This window comes from Myotis myotis, unplaced genomic scaffold (assembly GCF_014108235.1).
Source record: "Myotis myotis isolate mMyoMyo1 unplaced genomic scaffold, mMyoMyo1.p scaffold_m19_p_16, whole genome shotgun sequence".
NCBI classification, from domain to species: Eukaryota; Metazoa; Chordata; class Mammalia; order Chiroptera; family Vespertilionidae; genus Myotis; species Myotis myotis.
In genome coordinates this window covers 43,180,327-43,196,459 of record NW_023416320.1, presented here as the reverse complement: position 1 = coordinate 43,196,459, position 16,133 = coordinate 43,180,327, and the positions used below count along the sequence as shown (strand labels likewise).

Below are 16,133 nucleotides of genomic sequence, written 5' to 3'. Positions count from 1 at the left end.
CTCATCACTGCTTCCCTTGGTGCTGGGCCTTCTTTCTCTCCTAATGCTCATAGTTTTCCTCAATGCTGCTGAGAAAGATGGCCTCTGGTATCCCGAGATGCACATGCTTCTGGCCCAGCGGCCCCCTCAGAAAGACCCTCCCTCTCTCAAGGTCTCTCCAGATGAATTCCAGAGAAGGCCTGATTGGCCGGCATGCCTACCTATGGATTCATCACTGTGCCGGGTAGGGACTGATTGGCTCAGCCTAGTTACCTGGCAACCCCTGTGGGGAAGGAGGCTGGCACTGCCATTAACAACCCCACCAGAACCACACAGACAGGGGGAAATTTCCCCCCAAGGAGGGGCTGTTATAAAAAGGGGTGAGTGGGGTGAGACGCTATGCTTGACCACCAACATCTGCCCTGCTTCACTGTGCTCACTCCAGGAACCAAGCTGACCCAGGGGTGCCAGAAACCCTCCCTAAAGGACATCCAAGATAAGACCTAAAGAGTAAGTGGAGCCCGGCCGGTGTTGCTCAGTGGTCGAGCATCAACCCATGAACCAAGTCACAGTTCGATTCCCCGTCAGGGCACATACCCCGTGACAGGCTCCGTCCCCAATGTGGGGCGTGCAGGAGGCAGCCCGTGCATGATTCCTTCTCATCACTTAATGTTTCTCTCTATATATCCCTCTCCCTTCCTCTCTCTGAAATCAACAAAAGCAGTTATTTTTTTAAAAAGTGGAAACTAGTGAAATAAAACCCAGTCCCTGAGGAAGAATGCTACAGGCGGCGGGAATAGCTCACAGGGGATAATACTATATGTGAAAACGCACCAACTCTAAACCACTAAGTAACCGAGTTGTTCTTCTGGGGCCCGGGGATCCTGACCCCCAGACGAGGTCTCCTGTGCTCTGGAGAGCTGGGACCCAGAACCCGGCCTCAGCTTGAAGGAGGGAGCGCCACCCCGCGGGCCATCACTGCGCGCACCTCACCCGATTCCTGAAGACGCTCCCGCTGTTTCCATCACGAGCAAAATAGGTACAGCCCTGCACCGAAAATGATCTCCAGGCCAAGGGAGCGCACACATGGACAGTGGTCCCATAAGCTTACAATGCAGCTGAAAACCCCCCACTTCCTAGTCATGACGTCAGGCCGTGGTGACGTCACAGCCATCCTGCCGTCCCACCTGACGTCCCAGCAACGCATTGCTCGCGAGTTCTTGGTGACGCTGGTGCGAACGAACTTACTGGGCTGCCCGCAGTGTGGAAAGCACAGCACACCCAAGTATATGCAGCACATGATGATAATAAACAATTCTTTCTACTTATAAAAGAATTGATGCAAAACGGTATGCCTTGCGCTGGCAGCAGCCTCATCCTTGTTGAGTTCACTGCGTCTCTTAATTGCGTTGTTTTCTCTTGTGCTGGATGTGAGCCCGTGCTGTTCTAGAAGTTTAGTGTAGCCTAAGCGCAGTGTGCATAAAGTTCCACGGTGCCCAGCGATGTCCTAGGCCTTCACGTTCACTCATGACTCGCTCACTGACTCACCCACGGCAACTTCTGGTCCTGCAAGCTCCATTCATGGTAGGTGCACTATACACGTATACCATGTTTTATCTTTTCTACCATACTTTTACTGTACCTTTTCTATGTATAGATATGTCTAGGTTCCCAAGTATTTACCCTTGTATTACAGTTGCCTACAGTATCCAGTACAGTAACATGCTGTACAGGTGGTAGCCATGTGGCCTGGGTGTGTGGTAGGCTAGACCATCTAGGCTTGTGCAGGTGCACTATGAAGTTCATAGAATAAAATCACCTAACGATGGATTTCTCTGAAGGTTTCCCCATCGTTGCAGCGCATGACTACACTATGTTATGCCTAGGGTCCCACCTCTCTTCCCAAGGAAGAAGCGTCCCATAAAAGTTGCAAGCAGATATGTTCAGTCCTTATTTTCATCGAGGTATGACTGTGCTAAAGGACGATAACATCAGCTCAAGCACATCGCTTGCATTTTGGAGCACCTTGCAAAGCAGGTTTGTTGTATTTTCATTTGAAAAAGGGAGAGGAGGAGTTTGCAAGACTGGACTGATACAGAGGCATAGTTTTTACAGGACTGAAAGAGAGCATAAAAGTCATCTACCCCCTCATCTCAAAGATACTGGAAGACTCCAGTGCCTGTCCCCTGAGCTGCCCACGTCTGGCTTAGTCAGGACCCATTTGCCTGCAAAGGAGAGAAGCCAGTGAAAAATCCACAGGCAGGGCTGGATCAACTGAAAACTTGGAGAGGAATAAATAAATGTTTGGTGAGTGCAGATCCTAAAGGATTATAACTTAATGACAGTCAATTGGAAAGGTAGAGTAACAGCAAAATTCTACTACATACCTGTAGTAATCAACTATATGGCATAGAAATGATGTAACTTGCCATTTTAATGCTAGGAGGAAAGTATATTTGCCTAAGTTTCTTAGGTAAAAAAGACTTTTAAAATAGCCCCCTCCTCTTATTTTATATTATTCCTGGCATGACTTCTTCCTGGAAGGCTGCATGTGAATCAAACATTTGTAGATGAAATTGATATAAATATTACAGGAACCCTTGCTTTTTCAAGAAACACCACTGCCTATCCTTTGGGAAAATTAAGGCTGCTTCAGTAGAATAAATAAAATGGTCATTTTATGCTTCAATAAAATGAAATCAGCTCCTAATTTGTTCCCACAGGGGCCCAATAGGTTATGAAATTCTGCTCAAATAGTTTAACTTAAGAAGTTTAAAGAAGGGATCAGGTACAGAGGTGTGGACAGAGTTAAGGGAGCCTGCAAGAGGTGAGGGCAGCTGGAAGCGGTTGTTACCTCTGTGTCTTAGGGGCAAGAGGAGGAAAGTGATTTCGCAGAATCCAATGGGAGCTGAAATCAGGGCAGAGAAGCTGCTGGCAGGAACCAGAGTCGTGGAAGGGCTCAGCCTAGGGCGCTGAAACAAGGAGGAAGAGAGGGAGAAATACTCTGACTGGTCTCCTCTCACTGTTTAATCTGTTGCAGGTAATTTTCATTGACCAAACCCAACAGAAAACCAGAGGACAAGGAGCCTGGGGAGGTGGTGTGTGGGGCTCTGCCTACCTGGAGGACGCTGAGAGGAATCTGCAGGCTCCACCACTTCCACATCCACTGAACATCCATCGTGTCCCCCATTCAGATGAAGAGACTCTCATCCCCAACGTTACTGAGACACGAAGTCCCATAAACTGCCATGTCATGGTAAGGAGATGTCGATACAGTCGCACTCTCAATCACAACCTAAACTGTAACATGCCCTTCACTCCAGGTAGCAGAGAGGCAAGCAATCAATTAGAGAAGACATGCTACAGTCCACACCTCAGCCGCTGGTCATGCAGCAAAAATCAATAATCCTTCTTCCACCACCATGCCACCTTCTCCCTACCCTCAGCACCTCAAAGGCCTGGAATTTTGTTATCTGATAGGATAAAGCCAACCTTTCATTTCCATAGGATCAGAGCTCTTAGTGATCCTGTACATGCTGAGTTGCCACACTTTTCCACTAACCATTCTTACTGTATATGAGAGTAGTAAGAAGCAACCCAGTGAGTTTTCTGGGCTCTGGATATGGTTCTTCTTGCCTTCATTGGGTAGCAGTAACCTAATTTCCCCTGTTAATGAGAATCAGTTGCTCTACTTAATACAGTAACCTTCTGTCTGCTTGTTGGTTCGGTGGCATGAATAGTCTAAATATTCAAGGACAATTTCAACTTCAATGGAACCATGTCTGTGCTTCCTCCTGGGCCTCCAAACCCACCAACCCAAGATTTCAGGGATGGGAAGCCAAAATGCTCTAAGTGAATTGTTAGGTGTAATAGTCTAACATGAGGTGGGGCTACTGCCATCTCCTTCTTTGTTTCCAAGACCATGCATTCTGGAAATGGGAGAGACACTGCGTTTACTGAATTCTGTGGGACAGGAGTCCCAACTTTGAGGATGTTATTTCCTGGCGGTCTTTAATGGTCATTCCAGGTTCTGTAAAACTTCTGAGTGATGGGTTACACAGTAAGATCAGCTAGCCCTTGCTGGTTTGAGCTCAGTGGATAGAGCAGTGATGGCGAACCTTTTGAGCTCGGCATGCCAGCATTTTGAAAAACCCTAACTTAACTCTGGTGCCGTGTCACATATAGAAATTTTTTGATCTTTGCAACCATAGTAAAACAAAGACTTATATCTTTGATATTTATTTTATATATTTAAATGCCATTTAACAAAGAAAAATCAACCAAAAAAATGAGTTCGCATGTCACCTCTGACATGCATGTCACCTCTGACACGCATGTCATAGGTTCGCCATCATTGGGATAGAGTGTCAGCCTGCGGGCTGAAGGGTCCCGGATTAAATTCTGGTCAAGGGCACATGCTCAGGTTGCGGGCTTGATCCCCAGTGGGGGGCATGCAGGAGGCAGCTAATCAATGATTCTCTCTCATCATTGATGTTTCTATCTCTTTCTCCTTATCCCTTCCTCTCTGAAATCAATAAAATATATGTATATATTTTTAAATCAACTAATGTCAGCACGAACCCAGCACTAAACTTCTTTTGCCATCAATGAGTTCCTCGGTTACTTAGAGGTTATATTATGTAGGACACCAAGACAATCAAGGTCCCTTCAGACTACACAATGGCAGCTATGTTAATAACTGTTATATTATGTTAATATCAGCTATATCTCTGGTCCTGAGTCACTTATATGGAAGAAGAATTTTCTTCCTAACAGCTCCCTTCTCTGCCCTTACTCTCCCTGTTGCCCTCATGTAACTTTCAGGAGGCAAAATGGTGTCATAGGAAGAGCCCTAGCTTTGGAGTCAAAAGTCCTGGATTCAAATTCCAGCTCTTCCCCTTGTGAGCTGTGTGATTCTAACTGTGCAGTTTCCTTGTGAATAAAATGGAGATATATACCATGTAGGGTTTTGGGGTGAATTAAATAAACCAATAGGCACTCAATAAATATGACTCCTTCCAGCTAAATTCCACATCTGAAACATCAATTTCAGAAACAGTTTATAACAAAAGGGGTACCTTAGGGAAATTTATAAAATATCACCAGTTGAACTTTCTCTGGGCTTAGCCTTGCTGCCCTGATGATGTTCATTCCACGGTTTTATAAGCAAAATCTAAAGCTCTAAGCTTTTCAATTCCTCATCTTTTGCTTTCGCACATGGACAGCTCAACATTCTTTTCTGTCTCAATATTTCTAAATCTGCCAATTTTGTGTAAACTAAAATCCCCTGTCTGGGCTTGAGTCCAGTCTTCTCAGCAGATGATTTCTTTGGTAAGTCCTAATACTTACAAATCATCCTCTCTGTTCTAATTCAACTCTTGGCCCAAGTGCACACATAAGCACATGAGACTCGGGGGCTTACAGGAGTGATGGGTGGAGGAGACATTATGTGTTGGTGTGTAACCCAGTCTCTGAATAGTTCTCCTACATGGAAGTTCCACACTGTCAGGATTAGTGTTTATAAGCAACAGAAATCGACCCTGACTCTCCTAAGACTATCAGGGCCCATAGCATCGTCATGAGGCTAAAGAAATAGGCATGGAAAACTGAGGTGGGAGCTAAGAAGACCAGACAGCAAGGACCAGGGCAAATCTGCTGCAGCAGAGACCACCTGGGGTCAATACTCCTCCAACCATGCTGACCACAAATGCCCTCCAACAAGGAGCCACCAACCTCCTGTCACTCCCCCCATCCCCCCTCGAGAGTGTGTGATCGCTTAAGCTTATCACATGCCTGCCCCTGGCTAGACCACAGCAGGGAGTGAGAAGATCTGGTCCGTTTAGGTCCTGTATTTGAAAGTAAGCACAACCTTCAACCAAGACACAGGAAGGCATCCCTCTAAATCAGAAGGCTAACAGGAGGTTCTAACTGAATGGCCTAAGCCGGCAGTCGGACCTCCTTAGCGCTGCGGTGGAGCTGGGAGACACTCCTGCCACCGCCACTGCACTCACCAGCTGTGAGCCTGGCTTCTGGCTGAACGGCACTCCCCCTGTAGGAGCGCACTGACCACCAGGGGGCAGCTCCTGCATTGAGCGTCTGCCCCCTGGTGGTCAGTCAGTACACATCATAGCGACTGGTCATTCCGCTGGTCAGTTAATTTGCGTATTAGCCTTTTATTATATAGGACTAGAGGCCTGGTGCACAAAATTCAGGCGCGGGTCGGGGGGGTGTCCATCAGCCTGGCCTGTGACCTCTTGCAATCCAGGGCCCCTCAGGTAGGGTCCCTAGGCCTGGCCAGCGATCAGAGCCTATTGGGGCTTTCCTTCCCCTGGCTGCCAGCAGCTGGCCCCACCCACCTGCCGCAGTGCTGCCAGCTGGGTGGCCTGGGCCTCCCTTTGTGGCCACTGGCCAGGATGCCCCACCCACCCACTGCCATCGGCCAGGTAGCCTGAGCCTCCCTCTTTGGGGCAATCGATCGTGGAGCTCTACAATCGATGGCCCAGCAGAGGGAGGCCCTGCCCACCCAGCCAGGGCTCTGCATTTACAGGCCTCCTCCCTTCCCCCCTCACCCCCTATTGACCACCCCGCTGGCTGGTGGCCTGGGCCTCCTTCTTTGGGGCAATCGATCGCGGAGCCCCCCCATCGATCTCCCCACAGAGGGTGACCTGGGCCTCCCTCTGCAGGGTGATCATGGGGCGATGGCGGGGCCCCCAACCAATCATATCACACCTGCCTTGGCTGGCCTGGCTCCAGTGCATGTCATAGAGTGATCATCCAGAAGGTCGTCCGGACGGTCGTTCTGCTGTTTGGTAGTTCAGTAGATTTGCATATTATTATTTTATTATTATAGACACACACATACACACACACACACACACACACACATATTTTCAGCACACACCCATTCATTTGTTACTTTTAGGCAATTTCATCTTTTGCTTATTTGTTTAAGTTTTTCATAACTGATCTGTAGTGAGAAATAGCACTATTTATAACATGTTTTCAGGATGTGAAAATGGAACATTTCATTTCATGGTACAGGACCGTGTGCTATGACCACTAACAGAGGAAAACCATCTCCTTCAAGATGGGTCAGATCAGTGAGCGCAAAAGAGATGATCCTTCTGAACATTGTTCCAAATGGAGTTCCTGCCTCCTCAGACCCAGCTGAAGACCAACTCCAGGAAGCCTGGCCTGATAACTCCAGCCAGGTTGGGTAGGTGCCTTATCCTCATGGATGTCCCAACAACCCATGTGCAGATCTCTATCGCTGCACATGTCACAGATTTGGAAATGCATACTTATGTCCCTCTGTCTCCCTGTGGCCTATATGCTCTGAGAGTAAACGTTTGTGTTTGTGTTTCCTGAGATGCTTTAGAAGAGCACCAGAAACATAGCAAAGGTCTGATATATCCCTGTTGAGACAATGATATTCTATAATAAATTTTATAGCCTGGCCCTGGCCAGTGTGGCTTAGTTGGTTGGACATTGTCCTGTGCACTGAAAGGTTGCTGGTTTGATTCCTGGTCAGGGTACATGCCCAGATTGTGGGCTGGGTCCCCAGTGTGGGGTGTGCAGGAGGCAGCTGGTCAGTGTTTCTTTCTCTCTCTCCCTCCCTCTCCATTCCTCTTTCTCTAAAAAACAAAACAATAACAGATCTTTGAAGAAAAATAAATAAATTTTACAGCCTTTAAGATGCTTTTTAAAAAAATAAACAGACCTAAAGATAACCACTCCTTTTGTTTAGTTGACAGAGGAGGGGGGAAAATCCAATTTATGTACCATCTCTTCAACACATACACAATTTGAAGACCTTGAGCAAAGACTTTTCTGGAATACCATTTTTAGCCAAGCAGATATTTTAAAGACTAAATTATTTCTTAAACTATTATCAACAGTAAACCCTGATTGAAAATATTATGTCCCTTAGGGACTGAATTTCTCAGGCAGTAGTCAGAATGGGAAAGAAGATGAACATTCTGTACTTCTTGTTAAATTATTTTCTTCTTCCTGAAATGAATAAACTGTTGTCTAAAAGAAATCATGGGCTCTTTTTTATTTTTATTGCTATGGAATCAGCTGAGACAAAGGGTAAAATGGTTTTCAGCCCATGGTCCACAACTTGGACATTCAATTCCACATACACTGACACCTCATATGTGCCAGGCATCAGGCATGCATACAGCAGTGAACAGAGTGCATCTGCAGACTTTTGCTTTCTGGGGGAAAAAGATGGGTTTAAGGCAGGCAGAGATATGCAAAGCACCCAAGAAAAAAACAAAAACGGAAGACTGTATGTTTCTATTTCCCAATGAAAATTCGTAATTATTGTTAATGATTGCCCTTCAACCAATGATGTCGCAGAAGCATACAACCATCTCTATAACACGTGTGTGTAAATAAATGTAAAAACTGAACAGGTTAAGTGACTTCTCCAGAATTTGACAAATCAGTAGCTGACTCATATGAGGAAACACATTTAACATGACTCAGAAACCTCTTCTCCAATCACTAGGCTTGACAAGTCCAAACATGCAGTGACTATAGTTTGTCGAAATATAACAAGCTGCGGATCTGCATTTTATCTGATGGCCAGGTAAGGACACACAAAGCACCTGATTGTTCGATTCTGCTCTTTCTCTGGATCCTGGCTGACTCTGAATAGTAGCCTCTTTAGGAGCACAAATACCTTTATTGCTTTTCTTGTACCCATTGGACCAAACTCATTGATGAGAAGTCCTGATAATATCCAAACACTGGAATGTGTAAAACATAGGATTTGAATTTTATGTTGAAATTTACATTTCTCAGGGACATTGGCCGGTCCAGCAAGATTCACGGAATATTCTAACCTTTGGATTTGATCTCATGGTGCCCACTAACCAGGACTGCTACTAACTAGCTCTGTGTTTGAGTGAGTTTCTTTCTTTGGGCCTTAGCCTCGTTATGGGAAAAAGGAGGGAATTGAACTAGGTAACCTCTATAAGTTTGGTTTGATTTCAAGCAGACTTTTGAGTAAGTGGTTACTAAACATAGCTGAACTTCAGTCTCCTCATCTGTAAAATGGGGGTAAAAATACCTACTTTGCAAAGTTCTGTGAACATTAGTGATGACAGCAAATAAACTACCAAATACAATGTCTGGATGAATTTTAGTCTGAGCTTTTGTTGCATATGAGAAATCTCAGCACTAAAATTTGCTGCTCAACCATTCAAGATACCATTTGAAGGGTTGTAGATAGGCTTGCTTTGTTTTTGTTTTTGAATACTTTTATTGATTTCAGAGAGGAAGGGAGAAGGAGAGAGAAATAGAAACATCGATGATGAGAGAGAATCATCTATCGGCCACCTCCTGCACGCCCCCCGCTGGGGATCGAGCCCGCAACCCAGGCATGTGCCCCTGACCAGAACTGAACGCAGGACCCTTCAGTCCGCAGGCCGGAGCTCTATCCACTGAGCCAAACCAGCCAGGGCTAGATAGGCTTGTTTTAATCAATTTCAGGCACTAACACAGTATTTAAAGCTTTACATCCATAATAAATTTACCAATTGGGCTATGAACGAAGGAGGATTATAGCAAAATATCCTTAGCCCTCTCTCACAAACAGAACCAGGACCACATTTGAGGAATACCAAATGATTCTCATTAAAGTAATAAGAATTTTTTTTGGTGACATGTGTCTGACAGATTCATGGCAGCCAGAGACCCAAAAATAACACACAGCCGGCAGTTCCTGCTCAAACACACCTAACAGACGTATTTCACACTGTGTCAAGGATGCTCCACCCTAGACAGACTGGGTGGGAGGTCATATGCAAATTGTTGTGGTATTAAGCATGCATTCCTTGTGACAATACTGACAAGTTGGATTTAACATACTGAGTTCCTCCAGCTCTTCCTTCAAAAAAGTCGCTCTAACTTGGACAGGGCGAGCCAACAAATTTGGTTGATTCCAGCCCCTGCCCCACCCCACAGCTAAAGTTATTTTTAACTTACAGCTACTGTTGATAAGTATTTTTCATACACACACACCCCCACCCTTTCAGAAAGAGAAACTCCGAAAAAACAAACATCATTACATTTCAGTGACAAATGGTCAGTCCCTGGGTCAAAGCTATAAACGAATGTCATTTTGGTTTGTAAACAACAGAGCATTTCATATGTATCCAAGTTTTTCAGTGCTCTTTACAATTTCTCTAAACTGCCTTATGAGGCAGTGAGTAAGCTAAAATTGTACCAGGCCTACCTTTGAATAATCTAGAATTCTGAACCAAATAAGACCCATTTCCATAGTTCAAGTGCAATAAACAATAACTAGTTATATGAAAACTATCATTTCATTGTACAATTTGCTCCAATCAACACATTTTCCTATATCTGGAAATTAGCTGAGTGAGCTACACTCCATGACCTCAAAAGTTAAAATATGGTGGGGAAGATAGACAGGGCCTTAAGTCAAAGATGGGGGTGCCAACTTTGCATAAAAATAATAATAATGACTACCATTGGTGTCAACACCATCATGGGTACTTTATACAGATTATCTCAATAAATCTTCTGACACCCTTTACGGTAGCTACTGTCACTATTCCCATTTTACAAATGAGAGAAATGTGGCACAGAGAGGTTAAGTAACCTGTCCAAGGTCACACAGCTATTTAAGTGGGGAACTATGATTTGAACCCAGTCATCTGGCTCTAGTTGGAATTGGCAATAGACATGGGTACCAGCTTGGATTCCACCCCAGACTAGCTGGGGGTTCTTAAACAGGCTATTTAACTTTTTTGAGTCTCAGTTTTCTCATCTGTAAAGTGGAAATGACAATACCCAGCTCACAGGGTTTTATGAGGAGTTTTAAACAAAATGACCATTGCAAAGTGCACAGAGTTGGTGGACTGGAAGGTATGGATGGCTGCAGAGGAAGGGATCTGGATGAATCAAGCCGGAAGCTAGCAGAGGGACTTTTCACTCTGCTGTGACTGCTCTGTGCAACCTAAGCACCAAATGGCTCAGCCTGTGAAGCATCAGAACTACAAGTCATGAAAGGCCAAGAAGCTACTCTGATGCCAGTAGCCTCTCACATCCATTCACCTGTTCATACTCTGGGCCTGGCAAGGTGCTGGGATGCATCTTGTACAGGATAGATTCGCTCTCATGGAGTTTACATCCCGCAGAGAGGAATAGTTACCCACCCACCCCCAACAAGTGAAAGCAAACAGTTTAATTTCAGATCCTACTAAGGGCGGTGAAGAAATCGCCTTGTGACCTGGGTAAGTCATTGGCCTAACCTTCTCTGGGGACCTCGCCCGGCATTCACAGCGCAGTTCCTTTAGTCCCGATCAGCCCGGGCGCAAGGGCATTCTGGGCCCCTCTCTCTCCCTTAACCCTCATCAAGACGAAAACTCTTGCCCTGTTATTTCCCAGAGAAAACTCAATAGCCCACAGGATGCGGAACAGTGGGAAGGGGAGGAGGGTACAGCGGTTCTTCAAGACAAAAGCCCAGCCCCAGCGGCCTGAAGGAGGCTGGAACCGAGCGCGGGGCTAGGACATCCCTAACCTGCTCCCGGCGGCTGTGCCGGGTCAGGCGCTGCTCGCTCGGGGCGCTCAGGGTGGGCTCAGCGACCGTCGCTGCTCTCCGCTCCCAGCCGACAGGGAGCGGATGCCACTCGGCCTCCTTTCCCCTCCTCGTTCGTTTGACACCCGGGAGACAAGCCTGAAAACCGACCTGGGACCCGTTACCGACAGTTCTTGGGGCAGGGTGGGGTGCGGGGCTGTCCCTCCTCCGTCCAAGCGCGGGGTCTAGGCTAAAAGGGGTCAGGAGGCTGCGCCCCCCGCCCACCCTGCTCCTGACGGCGCTGCGCCCGGCCTTGCTCTGACTGCCGGCCTCGACTCTGACAGCTCGGGGTGCTGTCCCTCCTCCTCCTCCCGGCCCACAGGGACACAGACGCCTCTCTGGCCTCCTTCAAGTCGCACCCCGCCAGCCGGGCGCAGAGGGAGGGTGGGATGCCGCCTCCCCAGCGCCCGGCCGAGCTCTCGGGGAGGCGGTAGCTGCGCCGGGGGGAAGGGGGGGCGGGGGGGGAGCGCCGGGGACCGGAGCGGAGGGGCCGCGGGAGCCCGGGCCTGGCAGCTCGGCTTCAAGTTTCCACCCGCGCGCGGTTGTGCAACAGCTAGAGGAGCAGGAGCCGCGGGCGCCTCGGAAAACAAGCCGAGCTCATAAACAAAGCCACGTGGCCTCCGGGCCGGGGGCCGGGCTAAGAGCAGGCGGCTCTTCCGGCAACAAAGAGCGGCGGCCAGCGGCCCGGGATAAATAGCGCGGCCCGGACGGCGGCGCCGCACTCCGCCAGCCCCGCGCCCCTCCCCGGCGCAGCGCCCCGCGCCCTCTGCCCTCTGCCCTCCGCCAGCGCCGGCACTCCGCTCCGCACCCCGAAACCTCAGCCCTCGATTCCGGTTCCCGGCAGCCAGTCCCCCGGCGGCCCCCGCACCCTGAGCGGCCGCCCCGGGCGGCGCGTCCCCGAGGCCGCCCGGCCGGTCCCGTCCACCGGGTCACGCGCACATCGGTGCGTCCGCGCGCGGCGCCATGCCGTTCCTCGGGCAGGACTGGCGGTCCCCCGGGCAGAGCTGGGTGAAGACGGCCGACGGCTGGAAGCGCTTCCTGGATGAGAAGAGCGGCAGTTTCGTGAGCGACCTCGGCAGGTGAGCGGCTGTGCCACCAACTCCCAGCCCCGCGAAGCGGACGCCGGCTGGTGGCGGGGACGCGGGGGGCGGGTGAAAGGGGGTCAGGCGTGGTTGGAAGAGGGTGAGGAGGAGACCCCGACCCGGGAGAGGGGAGGGAGTTGTCTGGTTTCTGCAGAGGTCGTGAGAGCACGGGATCGGGGAATTGGATGTCTCTTGTTCAAGGTCAGCGTCTGCAAGTGGGCACTACTTACAGAACCCTGGGAATTTGAGGACAAACGCAGATATTGTCCACAAACATCCAAACTTAAGCACCCAACTGGAGGGGTCCCCTGCCTTCAGGACAACGGCGTGGCGCAGTTTGCAGGTGTGGGGGCGCGGGCGAGTGCGCCACGCGCTTCCCCCGCTGGGGTGGCGGGGCTCCCAGAGCCCCAGCGCTGTGGGTACAGTCAGGTGACGGCATGGGGTGAGGGTTCCGGCCGGAGCGCCGCCAGGCTCTTCCCACGCACAGGCGACCACAGAGTGGGCTGGGAGGATGAGTAACCAGGAAGGGGCGGCCAGATGGCCCTGGGGCACCGGCTTGCAGCGCGGACTTGCTTTGAGCGGTGGTGAGGACTGGGGGCTGCAGAGCTGAGCAGGAGGGGAAGGAGGAGGAAATGCACACCTCTTCTGCTTCGGAGACGACCAACCATTTGCACCTGTTTCCTCCGTGACGCTTTGGGTTAATTTTCTTTGTACCCCTATTTCAATGGTGCCTATCAAATGCAGAAAGTCCACCTGGCTCAGCTGAGCCCCTCGAGGTCCCACCGGAGCCCTGTCTGGTGGAAAACCCGAGGCCCGCTGAACCGGGAGTTATGCGTGGTTAACAACACAGAAGCACTTACTGAGGTCTGGAATCTGTCAGTCTGGTTTTTAACCGTTGACTTCCAGATCCCTGGCATTTGGCCCAGGTGAGGAGAGCAATGAAAGTGGGTCCAGAGGGGGTCTGTGCAGCCTGGTCACCCTTGGGTGCCTTTTCTCACCCACTTTGGTTAAAACCCCTGCCTTCCCTCCTTGAATTGACTTCAATGGACAGTTTTGTAAGGGTCAGGTTCCCACTTACAGAAACCTGTGGTTGTTTGGCTGGTCTCTTGACACTTAATTTTAAGGAAAACAACCAAGAAAAGACGGTGATTTTGACAGCTTGACCTCCAGAGCCCCCCATCTGTGATTTGTAAAGCATCAAACTCTTTGTCTCCCAGTGGGGGAAACAAAAAGGCCTGTGTGACAGAGACAAGAGCATATTGACCTCTATGCTGAAGATGCCTGTGGGCAGATCCTAGGCAGGTTGGGGAGCACTGCAAAGAAATTTTATTTATAGAAAATTAGATATTTACTTACAGAAAAACACTGTGGCCCTAGCTGGTCTGGCTCAGTGACTAAAGCCTCGGCCTGCAGACTGAAGGGTCCTAGGTTCAATTCCGGTCAAGGGTACATGCTGGGGTTGCAGGCTCGATCCCCAGTAGGGGGCGTGCAGGGGGCAGCTGATCAATAATTCTCTCTCATCATTGATGTTCGTCTCTCTCTCTCCCCCTCTCCCTTCCTCTCTGAAGTCAACAAAAAAATTTTTTTAAAAAAAAAAGAAAGAAAAACACAAAGATCACCTGCTGTCACCAGACTATGTCTTTTGGGAACTCAAGTTACCAATTATGCCTAAATTATTCTGTCCTGGAGAGAAGCTTGCTTCCTTCTTCCTCATTCCTCAGGAACGATGATCTAATATTTGGTACTTTATTTCTGCATAACAGTCCAGATTCTTTCTAGGGAGCCATGTCTCAGTGAGTCACCCAAATATAATTGCAGGATGCTCCTCAGTGGGAAGCAGACCACGGGGTTCAGCAGGAGAGGATTCAAAATAGAGCCTCTGGTTCATATAAATACTCCCACTGTCCCTGCTCCAGGAGACGAGACGGCATCACTCTCCTTTCCCAGTGAACAGTGGTGCCTCTCTCTCCGTCCTATGGGAGACCTGAAGATGGTTTTAACTTAGCACAAACATTTAACCCAGACTGAGATCCCTCGTGCCCTTCCGGAGTCTCCTTTCCTTCCTCTCACTTCACACCCTCTGAGCTAGAGCTGTGGCACTGGCTGTCATTATCACAGCTGGTGATCAATATAGCGACTGCCTATGATTCTTTGATGAGTCAGAGTTTAGGAATCATTTGGTAGCTCCTAGCAAAGCAGCTGGCTGTTTGTTTGTGGAGTCCTGTATTTTTCCCCCCAGCAATTGTAAACAATCCCTTCCTTACTTAGCATGAGAAGTCTGCCAACTTCTTAAAAGAGGTTGGCCTTCTGAGACCTGAGTTTAAAGTTTCAAATATCCTCACTGTTTTTGGTCTTCGTGATGTTTCTCTGTGATGTCAGGTTTGGGCTGAGTGCCTGCCGACACAGGTGAAGTTGAATGCCTCTCCTGTTAGGAGAAAACAAAAGGCAGTCCCTTTCAAAAAGGAAAAGGGGAGGTGGGGGAAGCATTGTAAAACAGAGGACTACAGAGACATGGTACACTTCTCTAATTCCAGGTCGCGCTCTGTGGCCTGCCCCAACAAGATCAGGGATGAAGTGTGCACGGGGACTGTTTCAGCCTGGGGCTAGTGTTAGTGTTGACCACAGCTCCTCTGCACAGTGCACCTTCTCTGGACTCTGCTGGCCATGTCTCTGTGATCCGAGGCCCTGGCCTCCTCCAGCCGCTGAATGTTACAAAGCCCACTGCTGCCAAGAGCCCCGAAATGAGATCATGAAGGATTTCAGATAAGCCTAAAGCAGGGCCCCTTCTCAAAAAGTTGAAACTACACAAGACAGAGAAGGACTGACAAGTGTTAAATTTGGTGAGACAGTCCTAGCTGGTTTGGTTCAGTGGGTAGAGCGTCGGGCCACAGACTGAAGGGTCCTGGGTTCTATTCCAGCCAAGGGCATGTACTATAGTCGCAGGCTTACCCCTGGCCCTGGTCAGGGCGAGTGCGGAAGGCAACCAGTCAATGTGTCTCTGACACATCGATGTTTCTCTCTCTCTCTGTCTCTCCCCCTCCCTTCCACTCTCTAAAAATCAATGGGAAAATATCCTCGGGTGAGGATTAACAATAAATAAATAAAATCTCAAAACAAAACAAAAAATTTGGTGGGACATATTTAAAATTCAAGGAAAGAGCTCAGAATGAGTTGGGTGATCCAAGAATGTTTCAAGGAAGTGTTGGTGGAGGCACCTGAGACAGCCCTTCTCACCAACAACCCCCCTCCCTACCCTCATCCACCCCCAAATGAGTAATCTCAGCTGAGCCATAGCCACCCTTCTCCAGGCCTCCAGTCCTGCAGTCAAAAAGTTTAATGTTGCCCTAACCGGTTTGGCTCAGTGGCTAGAGCAGCCCTGGGCAAACTACGGCCCACGGGCCGAATCCGGCCCGTTTGAAATGAATAAAACTAAAAAAAAAAAAGACCATACCCTTTTA

General features: G+C 48.8%; 1 protein-coding gene across 1 annotated transcript in view; it reads left to right on the top strand.

Moving 5' to 3' along the window:
• The first annotated feature begins 12,556 nt into the window (after positions 1 to 12,556).
• The window catches only part of FBXO32 (F-box protein 32), a 36,458-nt gene continuing 32,881 nt past the window's right edge, over positions 12,557 to 16,133 (top strand). Inside the window, exon 1 of the mRNA XM_036338620.1 lies at positions 12,557 to 12,672. Within this exon, the coding sequence (XP_036194513.1) occupies positions 12,557 to 12,672 (116 nt within the window). The remainder of the gene's footprint in view (positions 12,673 to 16,133) is intronic.